The sequence below is a fragment of the Conger conger genome, chromosome 14 (assembly GCF_963514075.1).
Source record: "Conger conger chromosome 14, fConCon1.1, whole genome shotgun sequence".
In the NCBI taxonomy this organism is placed as follows: domain Eukaryota; kingdom Metazoa; phylum Chordata; class Actinopteri; order Anguilliformes; family Congridae; genus Conger; species Conger conger.
Genome location: NC_083773.1, coordinates 16,656,827 through 16,682,138, shown reverse-complemented (window position 1 = coordinate 16,682,138; position 25,312 = coordinate 16,656,827). Strand labels below are relative to the sequence as shown.

Sequence of the window (25,312 nt, the reverse complement as noted above, 5' to 3'; positions counted from 1 at the left end):
CACTGTGTGGACGTGCGCTTCATTAAAACATCCTCAGGCACCATTCACTACTCGCACAACCCAATCAAACCAAAGCTGGAGACACCACACACACAACCGAACCAATAAAAATGCACAAACTCCCAACCACAGATGGACAGACGCCCAGTCTCCTAAACCTGGTATAAGCTAAATCCCTGCTTTGGCTTCAATAATCAAATGTTTTTGAAATGCGGCACCACAACAATGCCCCTGCATTATCTACATTCAGTAGAGCGAGATTACGGAGATGGCTGGAGTGGTAAAAGGAATGGGGGGGGGGTTCTGGAGAATCGAGCCCTGCCGGCTTGAGTCCTTGAAATAGTCAGTTACTAGGCAACGGGACTGGCAAGGAAAGCATGCGCGGTGCACTGTTACGCTCACCGGAAACGTCTTTCAGCGAGTAACAAATGGGCGAGCGGAGAGAAAGGAGCCGCTTTTACGCGCAGCCTGGGCGATCAGAGACCTGCAGGGACTGTTTCCTTCCTTCCTTCACCGTAACTCCTCTGTTATTCCAAACGCCGGCCCCCGTATCTGCCCATTCGCTCGGGACATTCAACTTCGGACTTCCTGTGGAGACGGGTGTAGTTCATCTGCTGGTAACTTGGCCAACAGGTTTTTTTTCCACAGCCACAACCACAGTTGCAAATAGAGGCAGCCAACAATTCCCAGGAAGATAATGGCGCATTTAGAAAAAGCCAAAGACAATAACCTCTTCGGGGCAACATATTCTAGTCCATTCCACAGGTCAAACAATTCCCCTATGCAGGGTTGTGCAGCGAGTCCAATTCCAGTAGCTACTGTATTCATTAAAGAAAGGCTTTCAAGCCCCCCTCATTATAAACATCCACAGGAAAACATCAGAAACAGAGACCAAATAAAGACCCTTACAACACAGTTCAACTCAATATTCCTCACATAAGCCAATATGTGATCAGAAAAGAATGGCCTCTTACCAAGAAAGAAAAGCAGCCCACACACACAGAAAAGCACAAACACACACACACACACACACACACTCTTTACTTCTCTCTGATGTAAAGTAACTCTGAGTTAATGAGCTCCAGAGGCCAGTTTGAACATGTTAACTCTGGGTAAGACAACAGCCATATTTTTCATCCCCCCAGGGCCTGCTGTGTGCAGCTCTGGGCAGCTCTGGGCAAGCTGTAAGAGCACACCGCAGAGAGGAGGGGGGAGGGGGTGTTATCTGTGCAGCCAGTAACTGCCCCTACCTTTACCCAAAAACACTGCCTGACCACTTTCAATCAGCAGACCAATACACCAGGCTTCCATCTGTTTTGATGAAATAAAAGGATAAGCGGGGGAAAAAAAGGGTACTAACCTAACTTTAATCATAGCCAAATCGCATGAAGACAACCCAGCATCCTCCCACAAGAAAGCCGGGGGCCTCTGCAGCTTGGCAAGCTCTCTGGTGGAAAAAAAAAAGAAAGGTTGTATGCCCCTTCACAATAAAAGTATAGTACCTTTATTCCCCATTGTGCAATTGAGCTGTGTGGAGGGCTGCCGGCTGTAGCTATGGCGTCGGTGGATAGGACACAGTTACAATGGCAGTCGCTGGCACTACTGGTTCAAAAGGAGGGGCCGGAGGGGTTAGCACTGCCAGCGCTGCGTAGTACGTTCCGGAGCTTGGCTCACACGACTGTTTTTTTAAACATTTTTTAAACATGGTCTCTGGTTATGCGGAGCACGCAATTCGCAACAATTTGAGCAGTTATTTATGGCGATCCATTAATTATAGAATTTAGAAAAAACCCGCACCGAGAGAACGATAAACGTGACACTACTTGGGACGGGTGGAACACGGACTTTAATACAGGGCTGCGATCACGTTATGCTTTCTGTGTGGACTTGAGGCTCCCGTGAAACAGTGAAACTCCATATGCAGGGTTGTGAGGACCAACAGCACCGGAGAGGTGAACCACGAGCGAAATGGTCAGAGGGTCTGTTCCTGCTTTCATGGTTAGCCTGCGCCTTATTATTGTGAAAAATATACTAGATAAGTGGGGGGGGGGGACCCAAGAAGAGCCAAGAGCTGCACATATCAGCAGACTGTTTCAGACCAGTTTCTGTTACTAACGGATTGTGCCTCCTTTTCTCACCACTAAAGACGACTGCAGTTTCAAACCTCAAAATCTTGGGTTGGTTTTAAGTTATTATTTTATTCTATTTCGTTTTTTTCTTTTTCTTTTTTGCCTTGAAGTCACTGGAGCCTCACCCTGTAAGATTCAGGAAACATCTGGGAGAAATCAAGCAGTGGAAGAGAAGACCGCAGGATACAAACACAGCCTCACGCTGCAAGTCCCCTCCAATCCGCACACTGACTGATCCAGGTGGCTCGTCCGGGATCTTATGCATTCTTCTGCCAGTAGTGAAGCGTAGTAGTGTAGAAGTGTACTTTTTATTTACAAACGAGTTCCGGGGGGGGGGGGGGCTAGTTTAATGTGTACATCACTGTATGTACACAAAATGTGCCAAAGACCCATACCACAGCTCCATCAGGAAACCCTCAATGTACTGCTGTTGCTCTGTGAGTCACTGATTCCTAATACACCCAAGCCTGCTATGAACTCCAGGCATTCATTTGAGGGAACTTAAATAAGGATACAATTAAAGTTCAATTTCCGACACAGACAAGAGGAATACTAATAGACTGCATGTGCACTGGTCATGATAATGAAGTTTACATGGCCAGCTTCTCTGACCATTCCCTAAAATAGTTTCTACACAATCTTTCGATCTAGATGGGTTTCATTACTCGTAGTGCCAAATAAGTCAGTTTACTTATTTATAATAAACAGAGTGATTTATTTTTATTAACAAAGTAACTAAGCAGTTCGTAGTAATGTTAAAATCGTTTGTTAGATATGGACATTAAATTTTAATGTACGCAACATAATCGAACAGGCTACAGGCATGGAACCTTGTTTACAACTTTAAGTACTAATAGTGCATGTGTTGTCTTATCCATATTAAATTATCTTCATAAATCAATTAATGAAATGAAAACAAAACATGTAGGACAGGCATTTACAGCTGGAAGAGGGAGTAAAAGCCAGACCAGAAACACACATGAAAGAGAATGGGTTTAACTGGACAGATCTGGATAAGAGCACGGTGAGTTTCCTCAGCCCTGGCCACCTTGGCAGCGCTAGGACACTTTCTGCATTTGGCCCAGGGTATGAGCCATGAGAAAGCACTGCTCTGTTGGTTCCCAGCTGAAAGCCCAACAGACTCTTACAGCAGCGACTTCCCAGCTCGGAGAGAGACGGGGGGACTTTTACAGCAGCGAGTCCCTCTGCTCGCAGGATATCTGGCACTCTTCTGGAGACGGGGCGCCTGCAGGGGGTTGGGGGGGGGGGGGGGGGGGGACTCTTACAGCAGCGGGGGCGCCTGTAGGGGAGCGGGACTACAGCAGAGGGACTCTTACAGCAGCGGGGGAGCCTGTAGGGGGAAGGGCTCTTACAGCGGGGGAGCCTGTAGGGGGAAGGGCTCTTACAGCAGGGGGGGGGCTGTAGGGGGAAGGGCTCTTACAGCGGGGGGGGGTTGTAGGGGGAAGGTCTCTTAGGGGGGGGGGGGGGGCTGTAGGGGGGACAGGCTGGTGCAGGCTTCCAGGATAAGGAGACCTTTGTTTTCAGCTCAACTGTGAAAATGAGAAAATGGCCTCGGCCTGACAAGAAGCCCACTCAGCAGCACAGGGCAGGTCCCAGCACCAGCTTTTATCACCACACCGAGAGGAGAGAATACGCCTCGCCACTGACAGGCCTGTACAAAAACAACATATCGCTCTGATCTCATATTCCTTTCAGTCTCTTCAGAACAAAGAGATACCCAGGCTATATGAGAAAATCTTCCAATTCCTGTTAGATCTGTAGCCCACAATCCTCCCGGGTCAGAAAAAGAACATGACCACTTCGCTACAGTTTGAGTTGGCTTCCAAGAAAAACTCCTACACATCTTCTGTGGTTAAACTCAATGGAGAACACAGCTCTTAAACTTGAGAGCGCAGCTCTGTTCTGGGCTGATGTAACTGAGAGTTGGTGTGAAGCAGAGTGAGCCACAGAGTGGAGAGTAGGGTTGTTGTCTGGGTCTGCCCTTCACCGGAGAATCAAAATAGAAACCTGATCCTCCGCCATCCGCAGTGTCTGGTGTCAGCTACCTGCTCCACAGAGAAAACAATTAACAAAGAGAGGCACTCACCAAACTGGGCCTGAAACAGCTGTGGGCAAAAAGCTCCCATCTACCTCTCCTTGATGAGCATTACTAACACGATTACTCAGAAGGGAAGGATCAGAGAATCTGCCAGGGTAAACAGACTTAATTGCCGTTTGGAATATTGGGAGATTAACATCTCCAGTTGAAGGGCTTTTGTTTGTACTTGGGTGTGAATCCTCAACGAGGCCATCGAGCAGAGACAGATTCGTCTTCCTGCCGTGTTTACCCAGCCAATCCCGCGCGACTCCAAGGGCAGAGAAATTCGATAAAAAACCCATGCGTCAGCTCAGAGGTTTAAATGAATGTCAGTTACCAGTCACGATACAATTAGCCTTTGTGAGCTAAACGGTTTGCCCCAGGGCAATTCAAATGGGACTACATTTGCTTACGACTTCAGAACTGCTTTCCACCCATAGGTGCGTGGGCACTGAATGTCACACAATATAGCATTTCACCCCACGTCACATGCCTGTCAGCAAATTATTTTTCCTCCATAAATGAATACTAATTCTAACCACACTACACAAAATAGGGTTTGCAAAAAAAGGTTAATTTATGTTAACAGGGCAGAAGACACTAAGCACTTTCTTCACACTGTGAGGGGCAGTGGGAGACTACACAATGCTAAGACCTGAAGGAGGAGGAAGGAGAATTATACTCCCTGATGAAAACAGTTATTTATGTTTACGCTGACCACGCAGTTGAGATGCAGAGAACAAATCTTCATCTACCCCCCACCCCTCGCCCCTTTGTTCCAAGTTTCATGTGGAACACGCAGTGAAGTGACCCAGTTTAAACACGCTGTGCCATTGTCCTGTTATTACTCTGTTCCCATTAACGGTTTGATGCACCAGGTGCTACAACCAGTCCAACCTTCCCATTTTGACTTCACCAGAACAACACTGAAGCTCAAAACTGACATATACTTAAGGTGGAGTGATATTCCCGGAAGGGACTTATGGAATGAAAATGGCGGCGGGCTTGCTTGGGACGGGCCCCAGCTTGCGAGGAGCTGCTGGGGACGGGTGGCCCGCGGCAGCCTGCAGAAGCAGCTCCCTGCTCTGTGTGCCATCATTGTTTGGTCTGACTCCAGCACTTGGATCCTAATTTGTTACACACATTCCAAGGCCATGAACTGGCCCGGGTGCTCTGCCTCACACCGCCGTGAGTTATTTAACAATAAATAGCCATGTCTGTGGTCTCATGACCAAACGCAGGGAGCCTGAGCAAGGACAGGAATGCGCGGAATTCGCAGGGCCCTGGAACAGCCGCACGGAGGGAGGGCCCTGGAACAGCCAGGGAGAGGGGAGGGCCCTGGAACAGCCAGGGAGAGGGGAGGGCCCTGGAACAGCCAGGGAGAGGGGAGGGCCCTGGAACAGCCAGGGAGAGGGGAGGGCCCTGGAACAGCCAGGGAGAGGGGAGGGCCCTGGAACAGCCAGGGAGAGGGGAGGGCCCTGGAACAGCCAGGGAGAGGGGAGGGCCCTGGAACAGCCAGGGAGAGGGGAGGGCCCTGGAACAGCCAGGGAGAGGGGAGGGCCCTGGAACAGCCAGGGAGAGGGGAGGGCCCTGGAACAGCCAGGGAGAGGGGAGGGCCCTGGAACAGCCGGGGAGAGTCTGGTCTTCAACCTTCCCAAATACTCACGTCACCCCCCTGCTTACTTCCCTCCACTGGCTGCCTGTCATGGCTTGCATCAAATTCAAAACATTGGTGCTAGCCTTCCAAGCAGTTAAGGGGTCTTCCCCAGCTTACCTACAAAAAATCATCAGACCCTACACCCCTGCCAGACCTCTTCGTTCAGCCTCCCCTCTCCGAACTTTCACCTCACGCTCACGACTGTCTGCTCTGGCTCCACGGTGGTTGAACTAACTCCCCGTTGAGGTCAGAACTGTAGAATCTCTCCCCATCTTCAAGCGCAAACTGAAAACGCACCTCTTCAAGCAGCACCTCTCCCCGTCCCTCCCCACCTCCCTGTGAACCATAATTGTTGTCTTTGTGATTTACTTTCTGTGTATCGGTATTTTTAGTTTGGCTAGGTAAGCAGTGTTTGGCTAGTTAAGGGGTTTGTTCATACATTTGCGTGTTGAAAAAAGAAAAAAAAAAAGAAATCAAATAGGCCCTGGTCCGTATCTTTGTTGTGCAGGTAGCAGTTGAAATTGTACTTCCCTCTAGGGTCTTTCAGTGCACTTATCCCTGGTTATGGGTATGCACTTTGTTGTACATCGCGCTGGATAAGAGCGTCTGCCAAATGCCATTAACGTAATGTAATGTAATGGAGAGGGGAGGGCCCTGGAACAGCCGCACGGAGGGAGGGCCCTGGAACAGCCGAGAAGAGGGGAGGGCCCTGGAACAGCCGCACGGAGGGAGGGCCCTGGAACAGCCGCACGGAGGGAGGGCCCTGGAACAGCCGCACGGAGGGAGGGCCCTGGAACAGCCGCACGGAGGGAGGGCCCTGGAACAGCCGCACGGAGGGAGGGCCCTGGAACAGCCGCACGGAGGGAGGGCCCTGGAACAGCCGGGGAGAGGGGAGGGCGGCGCAACATGTGCCGCCATCGCGGGCCTGGAATGCGCGGAATCCTGGGCCTCAGTTCCATGCCAACCGTCAGCGCATTCCTCGCCGCCAGAGCACCGTCGGGAGGAACGCTTCTTCATTTCCCGCTACCTGCGGGGGTTCCCACCGCTTTCGGCCTCCCCCGCAGAGCTACGTAAATCAGACCGCCACCCTCCCACCACAGCCTTTACAAAAGCACACATTCCGGCACATTCCTATGAGCCATTCCTCTAATCCCAACACAGCCAGGCAGGCCAGGCCGAGGTATGTGTGTGCATTTACCACCCTGTTAAGGAGAAGGCAGTATGACAATCAAACACCATCGACTTACAGCTGGGCCGCAAACAAGCGGCTCATTTTGGCCACGTGCTCGTTGTCACAGTCGAGGTCGTCGTCAGGCTGGTCTCCGCTGTGCTTCCTCTTGCTGGGGCTGATGGGAGGGGGCCCGGTCCGGTGGTTGGAGACAGCAGACGACATGGACTGCATCCTGGGCTCCCCCCGGAGCGCAGCTTCACCTGTGAACACAGAGGACGCCATTTCCTGTGAGACTGCAAGGAGAGCAGTGAGGCCACCCAATCATTTGGGAACCTTCAGTAAAAACAGTCGCCACCCAGCACACGCTTAACTGCTCTCCCTTTATACAGCGCGGCTTTTTATAGAGCAACTTTGACGCAAATCACATTTACTGCAGCCTAGCTTCGCTTTGTTCTTCTCGTATACTCCTTCTTGAAATGAGCCTATAAAACGTGAGGAGAATTATTTGGCTAAGTGATAAGGTTAGGCTGTAAAAATACACCAACAAGAAGTAGAAAAAGAGATTTAGTTATATACATACAGCCCTAATGTGTCAAACTAAAATGGGTGACTGCATCCTTTTACAATTCACCAAAAACTATTTTTAATTTTACTTATAGCCTACATTTTGGGCAGCAAATGTCATTTTATCATGTCTCCAAAATGGAAGGGGGCTAGGTACAGCAGCTTATAGGACAGTCAGTGTGTACAGGAAAATTACAACTGGCAGTCGCAGTTACTGGGAACTTTCCACTTGGGAAAGCTTCAGCAAAAACTCAACATTTAGCTTTTAAAAGTGTTTATTCAGTAAAATATGAATGCTACTTCTCCTACAGTAAATATTGGTGTAACAAATGAGGGGTTTTTGACATTATTGCAGACCACTATCCAAACAGTTATATTTTCCTCACCAAAATATTGCCACTCTCAGAAATAGATAGGCTACACATCTTTAAAATTACATTTGCAAAAAGACGAATGTAATTTCCTTCAACGTTTCGCCTTCAGCCACCACAGCTGTTTTACGTTTGAAAATGTTCATCAAACATGAAACAGAGGGATTCAAAATTTTCTTAGAAAAGCATTTAAACAAAATCGATTCACATAATGCCCTATATCTATCTTAGAAAAACCAATCAATAAAACCAGAGAACAAAAACAAGCCCCACAAAGAGAGCTAACAGGGAGAAGCCTCCTAAACAAGCAGCCCATTTTACGGGCTAGCATGTCCCTGCTCGTCTGACCGCACTCCATGGCAACAGGGATGACATCATTGTTTTGGCAGGAGAGAGGGCTGGTAATAGAGAAGACTGTAGACTGCCTCAGCAGAGCGTTTATGGCTTACCCCTCTGCTCGGAGCCCAACACACGATAGCTTATCTGCAACAGTTGAAGAATGAAGTGTTCAAATAGAGGTGGCCATTGTGAATATAGCTGCTAATCTAGGACAGTTAATCTACTCTGGTCCATTGTGCTTACGCAATTTATTTCCAAGTTTTCTGTGACATACAAATAATGCAAGAATCAGTTTCAAAGGAACATACTGCTTCTCTTAAGCAACCAACTGCCCTCAAAAGGTTTCAGCTGCTGCAGGGGATGTGAGGGTTCACCAGGAATCAAACTCCCCCCTCCCCCCGGTGTTACTGCCAGCAGAGCTGATCACCCCACTGCCAGAGCAGCAAATGGAGCAAGTGAACAGACTCAGCCATTTCACTACAGCAAAGCCAGGAGCCAAGCACAAGTGAACAGACTCAGCCATTTCACTACAGCAAAGCCAGGAGCCAAGCACAAGTGAACAGACTCAGCCATTTCACTACAGCAAAGCCAGGAGCTGAGCTGAACTGAGCACATGTGAACAGAGCAAGCAATATTTTTCAGCGAGTTCATTTCAAATAAGGAGGAAACACACTCAAACAAAATGGAAGCAGCATTTTCATATTTTTTAACAGCCATCGGGAAAATTCAAAACATGTCTGGTGTCTTCAGCATGAAAAATAAATTAAACAAGATTAAATTAAATTTCCAATTCCAAATGAAGTCTTATAACCAGCCCCCTCATTTTCCCCTCAGATATTCGCATGTCAAGCGTGGAATCTGAGAGTCGGCATTTAAAGCGTTTGCTCAGAGGACCCCCTACATGAAATCAAAGGGCATTTCAAAGGGCCGTTGGCAAATGAAGTCTCATGTGTGGGCCTCCCTCCCTCGCTGGTACGGAGGCCTGTACAGCCCCCTCTCTCCCTCTCATTCCTGCATTGTTTCACACGTCTGCCCACACTGACCGACAGCCTGCAGCACTACAACACACCCCACTGGCTCAGGGTGCTGTGTGCAGCAGCATTGAATCGCAGAGAGAAACGCAGCCAAACAACAGGAGTCTTGTGCTGGTCCCAAGCCGCATGGTACAGTAACCTTTGTAAAGAAAAACTCTTGAGCCATAAAGATTTGTATCTGTGTGGGGAGAGGGACGCATTAAACGTTTGATCTAATGAAAGGTAGGCACTAAGAGTAAATGATCAAAGGCGAGGACTTCAAACGTGAAGTCAGGATGAGATCGGGTTACGGAGGTGAACCCCCACCCCCACCCGTGGGCTCTTCACACACTGAAAAAGCAGGGAGAATCAGGCGAGTCGTCTTCGCCAATGATATTTTTGGCAGCCAGTCGGCGTAACCTGAGCAGAGAGCTCCAGAAATGTCTTTTGAGACGGAGGGAAAGATAGAAGGGCATGGGACTTCTGCCCTCCTCACCAGCTCATTCATCCAGAGTAACCTCAAAATCCAATAGGTTGTTTTTTTTTTTTTTTGGTTACATTTCAGGCTTTCACTATGAAACTTTTCCCTCTGGCCACCCACAGCTTTCAGTTCTCAGCCAATCTCTCTCTTTCCTCTCACACACATGCACACACGCACACAACCCATTTCTCTAAGTATGACAGAAGAGACCAATGCCAGGTACCGAAATGTGGTGACATAGGCCTGGAGTCTGCTGGAATTTGGAATCTTTTTCTCTTTGGTTCAACAGGAAAAGTGTGCAGCTGAGATCTAATTTCAGCTCTGCGCGATATGATGTCAACACTGACGTCAACATGTCCATACTACTGCAAATGTATCCAGGAGCCACCGGCAGGGGGAGGGCTAAGCAACTACCCTGTAATGTCCACGTTAGCCTCCAAGTAGCCCTGTAAGCTGTCTTTAACTGGTGGAAGCATTTTAGTAATCTACAAAAACCTGCTTAATTCATTCAACAGAAAGAGGTGGTGGGGTGCTTTCAAAAATACCAGTGGAATTCACCCTGTTGGGCATACACAAACCCAAAAGCATCTGTGGAAATGGACTAAATTTTTTTAAATCTGTTTGTTCACTAAGCTTATTTAGGCTAACATTCCAAGGAAGACGTTCATTTCAAATAAATCCTGTACAAACACAATTGTACACGCGGGCAACTGAATATTCCTCATTAATCCGGTCAGTATACAGCTGGATCTCAGGAGAATATGGGGGAGCGATATCGGTGGTTAAGGGGAGATTTAAGCCATTTGTTTGCGCAGAACAGAAATGGGTAAAAGAGCAGTGACATGGAGAACATTACACCAAAGTGCCTTCGGCTATTTGGAGGAAATTAAAGCATATAACTGCTTTTTACAGTGATTTCCAGATCTGCAGAGACATTTTCTAAAAGATCAATCAAATTCAGGGTGAGTGGCTTCATAAGAGATGCATAACAACAAGAGAAATTCTCAGTGCACAAATGTGAGATGCCCTTCAGAATCTGCTAGCTCTGACGCAGAAATACATTTGTGTCCTGGATCAAATGGCCAGTGCCCAAACTAGTGAATGGTTGGATTTTCCACTAAGAAAACGAACTGAACCACTTCAGAAGTCGATCCAGGGTCCCTTGGCAGAAAGGGATAGTGCAGCATGTATAACTGAGACCTCAGAATGAATGGGAATAGAAGTTCTTCAGTGGCCCACAATCCAATGCAAGCGACATACACATCAGTACATTAAGTCAAGACCAAGATAGTTGGATAGTTTGCGTCGGAAAAAGAATCTGGCTAACGCTTGATTTATTTGGAAGTTATGTTGATGTCAAAAGCTGATTCAATTAAGGCTTTTGTTTCTTGTTTCGTGTTCGCTGCAAGAGTCAAATTTTATTCTGAAACACTTTTTTGATACTCAGACAAATGTGCCCAAAAGCAATGTTTGTGTACATCAATTAAATGCCTTTGGTAGTAAAACAACAAAGAGATGATAACACTAAAGTAACTGCAAAAATACTGTCCCTATGGCACAACCACTATCTGAATTTACAAAGGGACACAAGTCAACATAACAGGCTGTGTACACTGCACATTAGCTGCCATCAGATCTGTGCATTTTCCTAGCACAATAACTATTGCTAGGGCCTACAAGTTGTGTTCAAAGTTCCCAACTTTTAAAAAAATCTAAGAAAATAGCCAGGAATGTGTTCGCTTCAAGTGTTACTCTTTCAAGGAATTAAAGTAAACAATGACACACAAATGGAATTCTGAAAAATTCTGAATATGACTACTAAGATCACACAGCCAGGATGACAAAACAACCCTTTTTTTGCGGTCACATCTCAGCATAACAAACGGCACACACAACCCAATGAGCACATGTGTATTTAAAGCAGCGTTTCACTACTTAACATATACAGCTGTAGCAGATCTCATATGAGCCCCATAATTCACCAGGGTGTATTAAAAATAGAGCAAAGCACGTTATGTCAAACAGAGTACGCCGGAATGGCTGCAATTGTGTATTTCTATCCCCTGTCTCTGGGTCATGTGACCGGGTGGCAGGAGGAACATTCCGGTAGGCCAGGCCAGGCCTGACGTCCTCTCTCAGGCAGCCTCCCCGGGCCAGAGCAGCCTAGGAGCACTCAGTGCAGGTCCCCAAGAGCAGCCCCACTGTGGCAGCCTTTTTACCACCAGGCACATTCTCCCATCCATTTCACAGTGCCTTTGCTAGCTTATCTAAAGCCGTGAAGGGATTCGTGACGATACACTTTTGCCATTGTTGGGACGAGCAAAAGAAGGCCTAAACTGGGGGGTGAATGCTCTTAAACCTTAAGTGAATAAGCTCAAATAACATGTGTCCAGGCCAGGAAAGCTCAGAATCTGAGTTTCTTCAGTAAAAATACAACAGGCAGGAAGCAGAGAAACACTGGCACTCAATCACAGAAGTTATTATCTACAATCCATCTCTGTAATGCAGGTAACATTTATAAAGCCTTTAGCATTATTTGGCGAAGCAAAGAACATTCATCTTCAGGTGAAAGGTGGGCTCAGAGCACCTGGCAATTAGTCTGGTACGCGTTCACTAACTTACCACAAAAAGTCATTGGGACACTGGTAGGCTAGGTTATAAACCAAAAATGTTTAAAATTAGTGTTTATAAATGTTTACTTCTTTTTTTTTTTTACATAAGCAGTGCTGTAGTCAGCTGAGCTTTCAGCAAGAATCTAAGCAATTCCAACAAAGTTGCTCTTGCCACTGGAAATGAACTCAAATCTTGGCAATTCCTCTCTCGGCATATGCTGGGGCCAAATACACCTTATCAAGTCTCTGCCAGATGCTCTCGCTGAGTGTTGACTGTTTTTACTGTACATTTCCAGAGCCCTGGTGGGAGGGAACAGTGATCCGGATGTACACAAAGAGCTCTGGGGTATTGCAGTATAATCCTCTAAAATTCTCAAGATGTTAAAGCCTTTTCCAAAAGACCTACCAAATAACACAGTCTTCAATTCTCAGCTAACACAACACACACAAAGCACTCAGATTATGACAGGCTGTCCACGGGAAGTGAGAACGCTGAGGGTACGGTTTTGAGGGAGACCTGCTTGTCCTCTTCAAACGGAGGGCGAAAACAAACGCCGAGGAGAGGAGTGAGGAAATGGCTGATAGTCACAATTTAAAAACCGATCAGAGACAAAATCAATTCCCCAACACAGAGCACTGGATCGGCTGAAATAGTAAGCAATTTAGTAAAATGGCTTTTTACACAAGATGGAAAGAGATTAATGTTAACAGAGTACAGGAGGGTACTGCACTTAGTCACTGACAGCTCTAAACGCACAGGGTGTTTCTTGCCGAGGTGGTTTAAATAAATATCAATAATTCATTCAGCAAGCCAGTTCATAAGGTTCCCTTCGTACTGCCACATCAATACAATAAAAACAAGCGCTTCCAGATAAGCTAATGCCATTATATTCTACTGAGCAACAAAATAATGTTGTGTTAATATGCCATCGGACATAACATTGAAAACATTATGGAAAAACACAAGTGCGATTCAAAAGGCCGGACTGGACAGTGAATTAACTAACAATGTGAAAGTGCATAAGAAGCCAGGCTAACCCCAGCAGCTATTAAAAGATGAGCCAGAGAGACTCCAGCCTGAATGGTCCCAGAATGCTGACATTTTAAACTGACACAGCGCTTCTGTTCAAAGCTGCCTGCTGATACCCTGCATGCTCTGACTGACTGCACCAGAGCCCCGAGTCAAACTTCAAATCCCCCAGCATGCTTACTAAGGAATTTCAGCTGGAGAATACCGAGAGGGACCAGGTTTCCACCAGCCACAGTTCAAGCCTGTTTTAGCAACGAGACGGGGAAACGGGCCAGGGGGAAAACAATAAAACATTTAAATCTGTCACTAGGCTCACACCCAATCTCCAAAAATTTTAAAAAAACTCACTAACTTTACAAAGTTTGGACAAAATGTGAATACAGGACCAATTCACTATAGAAAGTTTATTAGTCGAATTTTACTGGAGACCTTTCCTGAGTCTGGTGTGAATGGACGTGAGCTGGCCTGGCTCGAGAGGTTCACCAATGTTTGTTTTCAAAGTTGCTCTTAACAAAAGGAGCCTCTGCTTCTTATTTTCCACGCTAGGAGCCGCGTGTGCTGGGGTTCAGACTGCTGCGTGTATCGCCTTTCCGTCCCCTGACAAGTGATGGCTACCAACAGGAGGCTGGTACGGCCGGGTACAGATCCCCTCAGCCGGGGCCTGCAGCCTCTGACATACTCCAGAGCCTCACAGCATTCATCAGATAACATGGCCCCTGGCGGCGCTTTTAATACAACAGCTATCTACAACCCCTGCTGCTAAAACTGAACGCTGCATTACAACATGCAAAACTACATAGCAATGCCTAACGTCTCTGGTCACACATGGAATGTGCTCGCTTGCCCCCCCACCACCTATAAACAGACGCGCATACGCACACAAGCCACACGCACACAGAAGACATTTACGGTTCATAAACACTGCAACTACCACTATCGCACCCCACTAGTTTTATTAATTAAAAAAAGAAAATAGGCAAACACTAGTAAAGCATACATCGAACATGCATAAGCTGCAACACAAAGTTGGCTCCATGCATAATAACGGTTACATAGCTACAACTCCGTTAATTTATGACAACCAATAACAGGTTAAAAGGGGATTTCAGTGAATAACCCGGTGCACTGGTCAGAACAATATCGATATGGCAGACCAAGCACGGCACAAGAAACCATATGGGCCTCAGCAGGGGTAGCTCTTCTTAAAATGGCAGTGACGTTAGCCTCCTCTTAAGCGTTTCCAAACTTTGAAAAAGTTGGGCCTAACCTCGAAATTCACTTCTACAACGGTCTGTGGTTCCAACAGAAAGCAACCATTCTGCCAAATGTATCCAGATAGCAACATTGAAAGAGGCCTACCGAGCCATTCCAGTTCTCTAGATTTGCACGTAGTCTACTAATATCGTCACCGTAAAAACTTTTGTTCAAGATATTTGCATTGACTATGTCAGTGAAATACATCAACTGCCACGAACACGATGAAGTTTGACGGACTTTTAACGTTTTTCCATAACACTGCACACAGACAAAATATTTAATTTTCCATTTGCCATCGTTATTGTAAAGATTTCTCCCCATCAACACTAACACATCACATATATCCTAAAATCCGAAAAATAAGCATAGGCAGCAGTATCCGCCCCCAATCCAAACAGTGCCATCGAGCAGGGTTCCAAACTAGACACTGGAATCCTTTTGTTGCCGAGTAGCGCAGTAGTTGCAGCTACAATTTTTATTTATTTTTTTGTTAAACGTAACAATAACTTTTAGCTCACAAACTATTACGGCCCCCCCAGCGAGTCCACAAGTTAGCAAATGGAAACACGACACAAGTTTCATTGGTCTACGATTTATCAAACAAAAAAATACATTTAACTGAAAACGCAGCCTATCCAACAACTTCAAAGTTCCAACGATATCGGACCGGCTATCATCAGTTACGTCACTCGGATTATACGATAATACTATGCGGTAACGTTACACTCAAAATAATTGCAGACAATGCGAATGTTAAAAAAAGTAACATTACCTAGGCAACAAGGAACACTTCTATCGGGCGTTTTATTTAGAGGAATCCCAAAATTATTTACCTTCGTAGCAAAGTATGCCAATGTTGTTGTTCATTTTGTCCAGGTACTGGTAGTTCAACAGGTCCATTTTCGTAAGAAGCATTTATTGGTATAGCAAAAAGACCCGCTTGTTTGCTTCCAACCAAGGCAGAGTGAGAAATGGTGCGACCGGTCAAGCTTTTCGAGAATTCAACTCCCACAGCTAAAGGCCCAGCCTTTAACTTTTCTCAGAGCAAAACAAAACTGCAACCCCTCAAGGGTTGAACCTTTAGATTAAAGTATGGATCTAAAAAGTTCCCCGTAAAAAGTTTAAAACTCTTCAACAACTTAAAGTGTTTCGAAACTACGTATTTTGGGACAAAAGGGTCGCGCCAGTTCTCCTCACAGCCCGCTGTAAGTAGACTGCACTGACACGCAGGCTATGCTTGGTATGACTCGTATGTACACCCGTTTCCTCTATGTAGGCTTCGGCCACTGGGCATGCTCGGTAAATCCCTCGAGCGCCTCAAATGTCAGGGATTTTTTCTGCACAAGATCAGCCTCCCAATGCATCGAGGGCCGGAGCGAACACGAGAAATCAGACAGGGGGAGGAAAAAAAAAAAAAAAAAACGAGGAGGGGCTATGTCAAAATTCTGTGACAGGAAGCAGTAGGCTGCAGCCTTCGCTACATAAAATACAAAGGCGTCCATTCAGGGCTTTTCAATCCTGCTTCGCTACAAACAGATAGACGCTCACAACTATAGTTCATATAACACATTACACATCACACATAAAAAACTTATTTTAGTTTCGGGCATATACAAATATTCACCAAATAACTAAAATAAATTATTTATCCTTTGAGCCACATTTTCATACAAGCTTTGCTTTTGCTTTTGGTAATAGATATGAAGAGAAATTTTACCTTTCACACAGGTTGGTGTGTATGTAAATTAACATACTGTAGGTCTATTCTTTGTAAGATATGAATTAAATCTGTCTATTTAAAAGCCTAGTAATTGTAATACCAATTAAATTTATCTTAATTTCCAAACATAAACATGGCGCTACATATATGCATCTAAACAATAACACAAATGTGCAATTATTTCAGTCGTAAATAGGACTTATTATTATTATTATCAGAATAATTATGTGAACAATTCTTTAAAGGCAATATACCTTGCTTGTTTGAAATATACCATAGTTCCAAAACTACTTAGTTCTTTAATTCATGCATTCATGATTCCTTTGTTTTATCAAAACACAACCTAAGCAACCTATGTCTACAACATTTTACACCAAATGACACTAAAAAGAGACGTGTCTATCCCAGAATAGATTGTAATTGTATTGACAATAACATTTTGATAGAAAAATACAAAACATATGAAATAAGGTTTGAATTAATTGAATGTAATCAAGTTATATTCAAAATATTTTTGAAAAGAAAGTTGGAAAACAACTGGCTTCTCTACGTTACAATGATAGGAGAGCTAATCTAAATGAGCATTACAAACATTGTTATAAAATGACATTTTTAAACACATTTAAATGCAGCCTATATTACCACCAGTTACAATTCCTAATCAATACAACCCCTGAAAGTGAGCACATCTTAAAAGAATCAGGAGAATATAATCAGGTAAACATGCAATTTTATTGGCTATTAGTGACCGATTTACCAATCAATTGCAATGATGTTGCAACTGAGAAATCTGTAGTGAAACTATACTGCCCTCTAGTGGTCTAAAGCTTTTATTGTCTATTAAGGGGGTGAAAACAATGCTGGTGCTACTATTAAAATATGAATGTGAGCACTGCATGTATCCTTGAAACATTGCAGTTGCTGATTTATCAACTTGACCTAATAGAAAGCCTTACAAATGTGACTATCAGCAGCTGTAATGATTTCCAACTGACTTATGCAATGGATTTTACACAATTTGAAGTTACAAGCAACCATTTGCCCATTAGGGAAAATACTGGTTTATTTTCTTTTTGTCCATTTTAAGCAGCAAGACAGCAAGAATCCATTTCTTAAATTCTGTATTGTCCTGTAAGTGTCGACAAGTTCTGGGTGAGGATTTGAATACAAAGGACATATTTAGTCAGTTGTGGCTTTAAAAACCTGGCACAAATCTCTCTGATTGACTAAGCACATGTCTGTGCCTGTCATGAAAGCTGTTTTGACTACTAACCCAGTACCAAAAAAAACAAACAAACACAAGAGACACAAACCCAATTGATCATGCCTGAATGCAAGCTAACTCCAAAGCTATAAGTTCAACCAATGTCTGATCAGTTAGGCTTCATAGAAACAGCTCTATTTCTAACTTTATAGAAGTTGTGTAAGCACAGCAACCACAAATCACTTCCTTTCAGGTCTCCATTCAGCGAAACAGAATTGCTTGAGATCTGTTTGCAGTTGGGAAACATCTTTGCATTTTCCTTCTGCACTGTAGTTTTCCTGTCGTGGGATTGGTACAGGTTCACTTGAGAGCCAAACAATTATTTGAATTGTTCTTTAAGTTCTCACAGGAGAATCTGGAGGAGAAAGCTCCCACAGTCTTATAAAACAAAAGGGTTCCAGCGTACATGTACAGTTGCTTATTCCAGTCCAGCCCATATGGTAGACACAAAGGAATTGCAGAACAGGTATCTCAGGAACTCCTCAGAGACTGCATAACAAAGTGCATACAAATGCATGTCTAACAGTTAAACGGAACAGCTGACCTTTCCCCTAGTGAATATCAGCCCCAACCACTGCTGAGACCTCTGTTTGAAGCCCTGACAAAGACCCCTTCCCCCACTCCCACCTAACATTTGAAAATATTTAAGTTCATAATCTCAGCTGGCAGTTACTCTTTAAATGACCCTTGAATATAAATATCTGATTTCAAGTTCAACAAACGCATGTCTACACAGTACGTTATTTACAGGAACAATGAAAGGTGTCCCTTTTACAGGTTGATTATACTTAAGTGTCATTGACGTAATTCAAGGTAACTATAAGGGAATATATCAAATGAAAGTAAACTTCAAAGAAAAACAAGTGAAGTGTAATGACCTGGACTGCTCCTGAAAACATTTTATTTCATGCTTATTTAGCCTAATGTCCTTACAGTCTGGGGAGACTGCACCCCCACAAATATTTAAAAAATTAAATCTCATGAACTTCTGAAATAATGTTTCGATACAGTTTCCATTTCCAAAGGAGGTCATTCCACCTTAGCTTCAACAAAAAAGTAGTTAAAAGCCTATGTCAGCTTGTTCCCTGAAAGAATACAAAAAAGTTCACAACTGCATCTACTCATCTAAAAGCAAGCACTTAATTCAAGCTGCAACTCCTCATTATTCGGTACTACAGTTTGTTTCATATACCCTCCTGTCCTCATCCTATATACTTTCACCCTAGGGAAAAACAGGCAAGTCAAGCTGTTAGGTGTACTTCTCGCACACAACAGAACACAACACATTCTGCATCCAGTTTATTCTTTCACTGGGTAACAGCTTTTCAGGTAAAACAGTAATTACATATACACTCTATCTGAAAAATGTGTTAATGTAAAGTTTTACATCATTACCAATATTCACAGTCACAAACCCAAAACAGAAAAACAGAAAGATAAATTGTCAGACCGGAGAGGCGACTCCCTTGAGGTGAATTTGGGTAGAGATAATGGGCAGAGATAATGAGCGGGTGTGGCACTTATTTCAACCGCAAAACAGAAAACATCAGTGTTGATTTACCTTTTGTCTCCTGGTTCATATTCTGTGACTCCACTCCCTTTAATTTCTACTTAAAAGCAACTGCAATGCAACTAGAAGTTCAATCTGTATAACACAGAGACTCCAGACATATCCAAATAATTATATTTGCACAACTTTCCTTCTAATACGGCAAAGGAATCGTTTATTCACTAACCTATATTTAAAAAGGTATTCAAGCCCTAAATATAAATAATGCACTACTGCCATCTATTAGTGTTAGAAATACATTTGTAAAAATGTAAAATCATTGTTTGAATTGTGCTGTAATTGGCACACTGCCTGCAAGCCAAGGATTTGAATCAAAAAAAAAAAAAAAAAAAAAAAAAAAACAAGCTAAAAACGTGTTCAAATTGCAAGCAGCGAGCCCTTTAGCTGAGGACTTCAGCCTTACTGCGTTGCCATGGTTGCAAGGCCCCTGCCATCCGTTCGCCTGGCCGTGCTACAACTAATAATGCAACTGCCTGCAGTAGGGCCTACACAGACACTGCAGCCATTACACACACACACACACACACACACACACACACACACACACACACACACACACACACACACACACACACACACACACACACACACACACACACACACACACACACACACACACTGCAGCCATTACACACAGACACACACACTGCAGCCATTAGACACACACACACATACAAACACACACACACTGCAGAAATTACACAGGCACACACATACACATACACACTGCAGCCATTACACACACGCAGACATACAAACACGCACACATTGCAGCCATTACACAGACACATAGAGACTGAAATAGATCATTACTAATAATCTAGAGGTAGTATACAGCCTTCTAGTGTATGCCAAAAAAATCATTTTTGGGTGAAATTTGCAAACCCTGGTAACTTTCAGTCGATCACAGCATTTCTAAACCCAATACAGGCGATGGGTGAAACTAAACAGTACAGAAAAGGGATTATTTAAATGAATTCCGCAGTTTTCAATTGACCCCTCTCATCACTGAGATTACAGGCCTCACTCTAACTTTACTCTCACTTGCAAAGGAGATTAGAAGGGTCTATTCACACAGACCAAGGACCGAAACCCCTCCCCTCTGCTCTCCACCCCATCCAGCTCCCCCTCCTACCCCTGTTCAATGCTAAGAAAATGGTTCTCATTGGTTTTAATGAGTCATTGTCTCATATTTCACACACTCTGTGGAATATCCAAGCCAAGTCTGAACACTGGCCCTATTCAGTGAGCTGCTTAATCCATTGTCTTCAATTGTGGGTAGTTTAAAGAGACAACAAGGACCCACAAACACTGTATAATTGGGAAGGTTCAGTCAACAGTGTGTGACCGGCCCAATCACCAGCGTGTGAACAGAGCGCCGTTAAAATGCAAAGGTACAATACAGCGATTCAGGGTAAACCACAGGCGAGGGATCAGCAAAGATCACGTTTTTCAGTCTGACAGCAGGGCGAATGCATGGACCTGCTGATAAGCCAGTGACAGTTGTGTCGACAGGTGTTTCTGCAGTTTATGGCAATGCGCATTTATGGTACCATTATACAGCAAATGTGGATGACTGACGAGAATGAGACAGTACCAGAGTAGTGGGTTGCAAAAGTGTCATTAAAGCAGAGCAGGGGAAAGCAGGTTCGGCAATGCAGACACATGCTTTTAAAACATTCCAAGCATTTAGTTCGAGGGAAAAAGTTGCATTACATTGCTTAAAACATTAAGAACCATGTTTTACTGCTACTTGTGTGTCTTAATCAATACGAATAGGCTGATACGAATGTATCTTCTGTGTGTGAAACATACAACAGTTTTTATTACCTACAGTTTTCATGCACCAGCTTCAAGTGTAAATGATCATAAACAGCTCAGCGTATTAGCATTTACGGGGCAGACTTGCCATTTACTGGAGCCACACAGTACTAAATGCAATTGCAGGTGCTTATCACTCAGGAATTATAGTTAATGCGTTGCTAAATTGTGATTCTAATAATAAAATGCAATTCTGTCTAAAGGAAATGTCGAAAAATGGCCACTCTGTTCACAGTACAGCTGATTCGGTGTTGAGCAACAGCACATCAATGTGATTAATGATTATACAACAATTCAGTACATTACCACTGTAGGGAACAAGGATGTGGTTTTATATACAGCAGAATAAACAAAACCCGCAGAAACAGAGACAGTCTTCATATACAAAAGACCAAGCTGTTCCACAGCATTCACGTTTAACGACACCCACTGCGTAAACGTGGACAAATTGTCAGCACAGAATGGCCAACTTTAAGTTTTACCATCACAGCATGGGTAGTACATCGAGCCAAAAATTTGTCAGATGACCAGACCTTTTGGGGGAGGGGGTGGCCTGCTTTAGAGTGAAAATAAGTGAAGAATAACTTCAGCGCCTGAAGTCACCTTCAGGTAGTTGTGGTTCCTATGGAAAATCAGCACACAGATGGTGTTGTCCCAGGCCATTTTCACTGGAGTTTGGACAGTCCTTTCTCTGGCATCCCGTGAAGACAAGGGGGAATGATGAGCAATTTTGCAGTATGACATTTCTGTCACCGATTGTCACATTTCTGTGCTAAATGCATCAAACAAACAGTGATGGAGCTCACTGCTGAAGTCTTTCTAGAATTTTCTTAAGAAGTGTAACTGAAGATTCTATAATGTAGAATGTGTTGGCCCACGTGCATGCTGGGAATAAAAGCTGACATACAGTATGCCCACGCACATTCTCGCACATACATTTGCTTGTGTTTGGCCTTACCAGTGTTGTATACATCAGGTTCAGACAGGCCTAACATGGCTGCCTGAATCTGTTCAAAGGAGTTACACAGAAAGATGCAAATCTGCCGGTGACTCAACTAAGGCAACAACAAACAAATCAGGGATAAGAGAAAACTGGTTACAAAGGAAATAGCCAAATAAGAAAATAATCACAAGTAGGCACCATCAAAAAAACCTACATACAATTGTTTCAATTATGTTTGATTGAAACCATTTCCTATGACACAAGGAACCTGGAGACTGCTCAAGGAAAGCTGGCACAATCCAAAAACCGATAAGGTTATAGTATTATTGCAGTACTTCGTTGTATATCATTTCCATGCAATGAGTGCTTGACGTCTGTGACCCATAGACATCACCAGGTGCTGAGCATCTTCTGTGGTGAAGCTCTGTCAGTCCAGAACTGCACTTGTTTTCAGGCCTAGTTTCTGTAAGTTCTCTTCAGCATATGAAATGCATTTTGAACTGAATTCAGATTGGGTGAATGACCAAGCCCAAAAACAAAAACTTTTTCAGGCAAATACTGCTATTTTATATATTGTTTTGGAATATACAGAATACTATAAGACATGTTCGTGGTTATTAAGAATTAAGGAAATTTTTTTTGTCTTTAAATAATAACTGAGAAAAATGTGTCTGTCACAAATGTTATGGACTTCACTGTATCTCTTTATTTGTGAGTTAATGTGACCGCTGCAGTATTTACTGCCTTTGTCCATGAACCCCCAAGTACTTGAACCAGGCACTGTAAATCACACACAAATAGTCTGCGCCCCTAAAACTGAAATATCAAAATACCTAAAGAAAGGGAACTAACTGTTAACCCCCCCCCCTCCCCAAAAAAAAAAAGAAAAAAAAAAAGAAATCTATAGTCTGACAGCAAAGAGGTTATTTCATGCGAGAGACAGAAGCCTTGAACAGGGCCAGAAGCCCAGGACACGTCTCTGAAACCAGTGGAATGTATAACAAGCACCCAGGGTTTCTCCTGCATTCAACTGCCTGATGCGGTCTGCCTAAGTGTTTTTTTAAGCCGTCTATCAAAGAAACCCAGCAAAACAAGAAATGGTCCAATTGGTACAATTTGGTCATTAATGGAGTTTTTAAACATTTTGACTGCTTTTCAAATGTAATGAAATGCATTTTAAAGATATATTACAAATCCACTATTCCTGTAGAATGACCGGGGTGTCCAATCTTATCAGAGAAGGGCCAGTGTGGATGCAGGTCTTTGTTCAAAATTATGAACAAATTATGAACTAATTACAAATAAGTAAATATTTCTTATTTTTGTCACACACTTATATCACTTATAGCCTACATCACAATCCATTGTGGGGGTCTCTTGAAGACTTTACAGAACTTTACATTGTAAATGTAGCTAAATATATGGAAACAACGCATCAAGTTGACGGCAGCAGTAAAGCCGAACTGACCCCTGAAGCTATCATGCAAAGTCACCACCAAAGCCCCATTTTGAGCGAGGAAAAACCGTGGCATCATCTTACCTTTTTATTAAAACATATAGGGTAACGTTCAAACACACAATACTTCACCTCAATATTTAACGTACAGGATAAAAATCAGTTCCTCTAATAGGCATCCTGAATATGGCCATATAAAATTCCACACCCAGCTGGCACTCCATAGAAACATCACGTAATTGCAGTCACAGGACCGTTGAAGGAAGGACTTGGTATGACAGATAATGGCTGAAAAAGGTGAGAATACGTTAGACGGCTCTTTCCTCTATGGGTCCCCCTTGTTCTCTTTGTTTGGGGAAAGTAATGCGATACTTCCTGCTGGGAGACAGGACCCCGGTGCCAGTGCAACAGGAGGCAGAGGAGGGAGCTGCTAGTGGACGAAACCAGATCAGGCCTGGCCTGCTCCACTGCACTGATACTCCAAACAGACTCCCCTGGATCCTTAACAAAGGCCAAAGTGTCTCCTGTTCCACATCCCCCCCACGCCTCTTTCCCATAATTCCACAGACACCCTTGCTGTCTAATAAGATGCTTGGTGTTCAGAAGATTGCATTCCTGACGGTTCACAAGCAACAGAGCTGACGGTATCCCAGATACAGTGAGACAGCTGCAGCATGCCCTCTCTGACCCTCCCCCCACTTCTCTCTCTCTCTCTCTCTCTCTCTCTCTCTCTCTCTCTCTCTCTCTCTCTCTCTCTCTCTGGGGTACTGATATGAGCCTCAGCACTCACTGTTCCTAAATCAGACCTCCCTCCTCCCCAATCTGCCCTTTAAGATGTCTGCCCACCCAAAAGGGAGCTAAGGGCTGCAGCTACCCGTTCTTAACACTGATCCAGGATATAAGTCAAGGTGCATTCTTGGCCGGCAGCCAAGGCAGGCTTCAACTTTAGTGAAGATTTACAAGCCATGTCAGTTAAGACAGATCATATCCTGGTTAAGTCTAAAACTGCCAGCACTTTTTCTCTGTAAACAAAATATGTGTATGAGCATGAGCTGGTGTCGACATAGGGAAACTCCATTACACTACAAAGAACAAGGCTGAGGTGTGAGGAGACAGCTATTGGAGAGCACTGCTGTTCAATGCCATAAATTTCAAATGGGGGGAAGCACACTAACAGAGGCTGTTCATCTTGCTGTAGTTCCAGCTCATAAACCTATTCCTATCATAAACCAAAACAATTCCTTCACAATCCCAGAGGCTCTCCTCTCTGAAAAAGATGACAAAAGTTAAGTTCCAGATTCATGGCTGCTGCAGTGCTGACACAGTAGCCATTTGCCAAACAAGAAAACAGGCCTATTTCTTGGTTAGAAACTGACTGCAACAAATCTTGTTCTGCACCGTCGTTTAAATGCAAATCCATTACATTTGCATGCCGCCACATGCATTGCAGTGGCATACAGCACGTACAATTAGGAGTCACATTACAGTAGTTAGTTGGGCTTACCACAGAACAAAACACTTACTATGCAAGTCCACAAAATGCAATGCAGTAAAGCTCATGTAGTCAATGCAATGTGCATTAGGGATCAGGCAAGTCCCTTAAGACCAGTAATTTTCATCCAATAGATTTCTATTTCCCTTTACAATATTCTGAACTATGACATTACCTTTAAGCAATAACATGCATGGCACTTAATGTGCAACCTTTCTGGTTATGAAAATACAATAAGAGCACCAGCACACTGCACACACATGCTTACAGCTCATTGGGGCCATATTCTAAAGGAGGCTGAAGTCAAATGTGATGCATGAGAAA

At 44.1% G+C, this 25,312-nt stretch overlaps 1 protein-coding gene across 5 annotated transcripts in view; it reads right to left on the bottom strand.

Annotated features, from left to right (window-relative positions):
* vgll4b (vestigial-like family member 4b) overlaps positions 1 to 25,312 on the bottom strand; it is a 39,725-nt gene that overhangs the window by 5,604 nt on the left and 8,809 nt on the right. For 2 of the 5 annotated variants that reach the window (XM_061219424.1, XM_061219425.1), the window contains exons 3-4: positions 7,132 to 7,315; positions 1,361 to 1,447 (exon numbers count right to left, since the gene is read on the bottom strand). In XM_061219424.1, the coding sequence (XP_061075408.1) occupies positions 1,361 to 1,447; positions 7,132 to 7,315 (271 nt within the window). Of the gene's footprint in view, positions 1 to 1,360; positions 1,448 to 7,131; positions 7,316 to 15,555; positions 16,049 to 25,312 lie in introns of those variants that run through there. The other 3 variants (XM_061219422.1, XM_061219426.1, XM_061219427.1) reach the window with 3 other exon arrangements.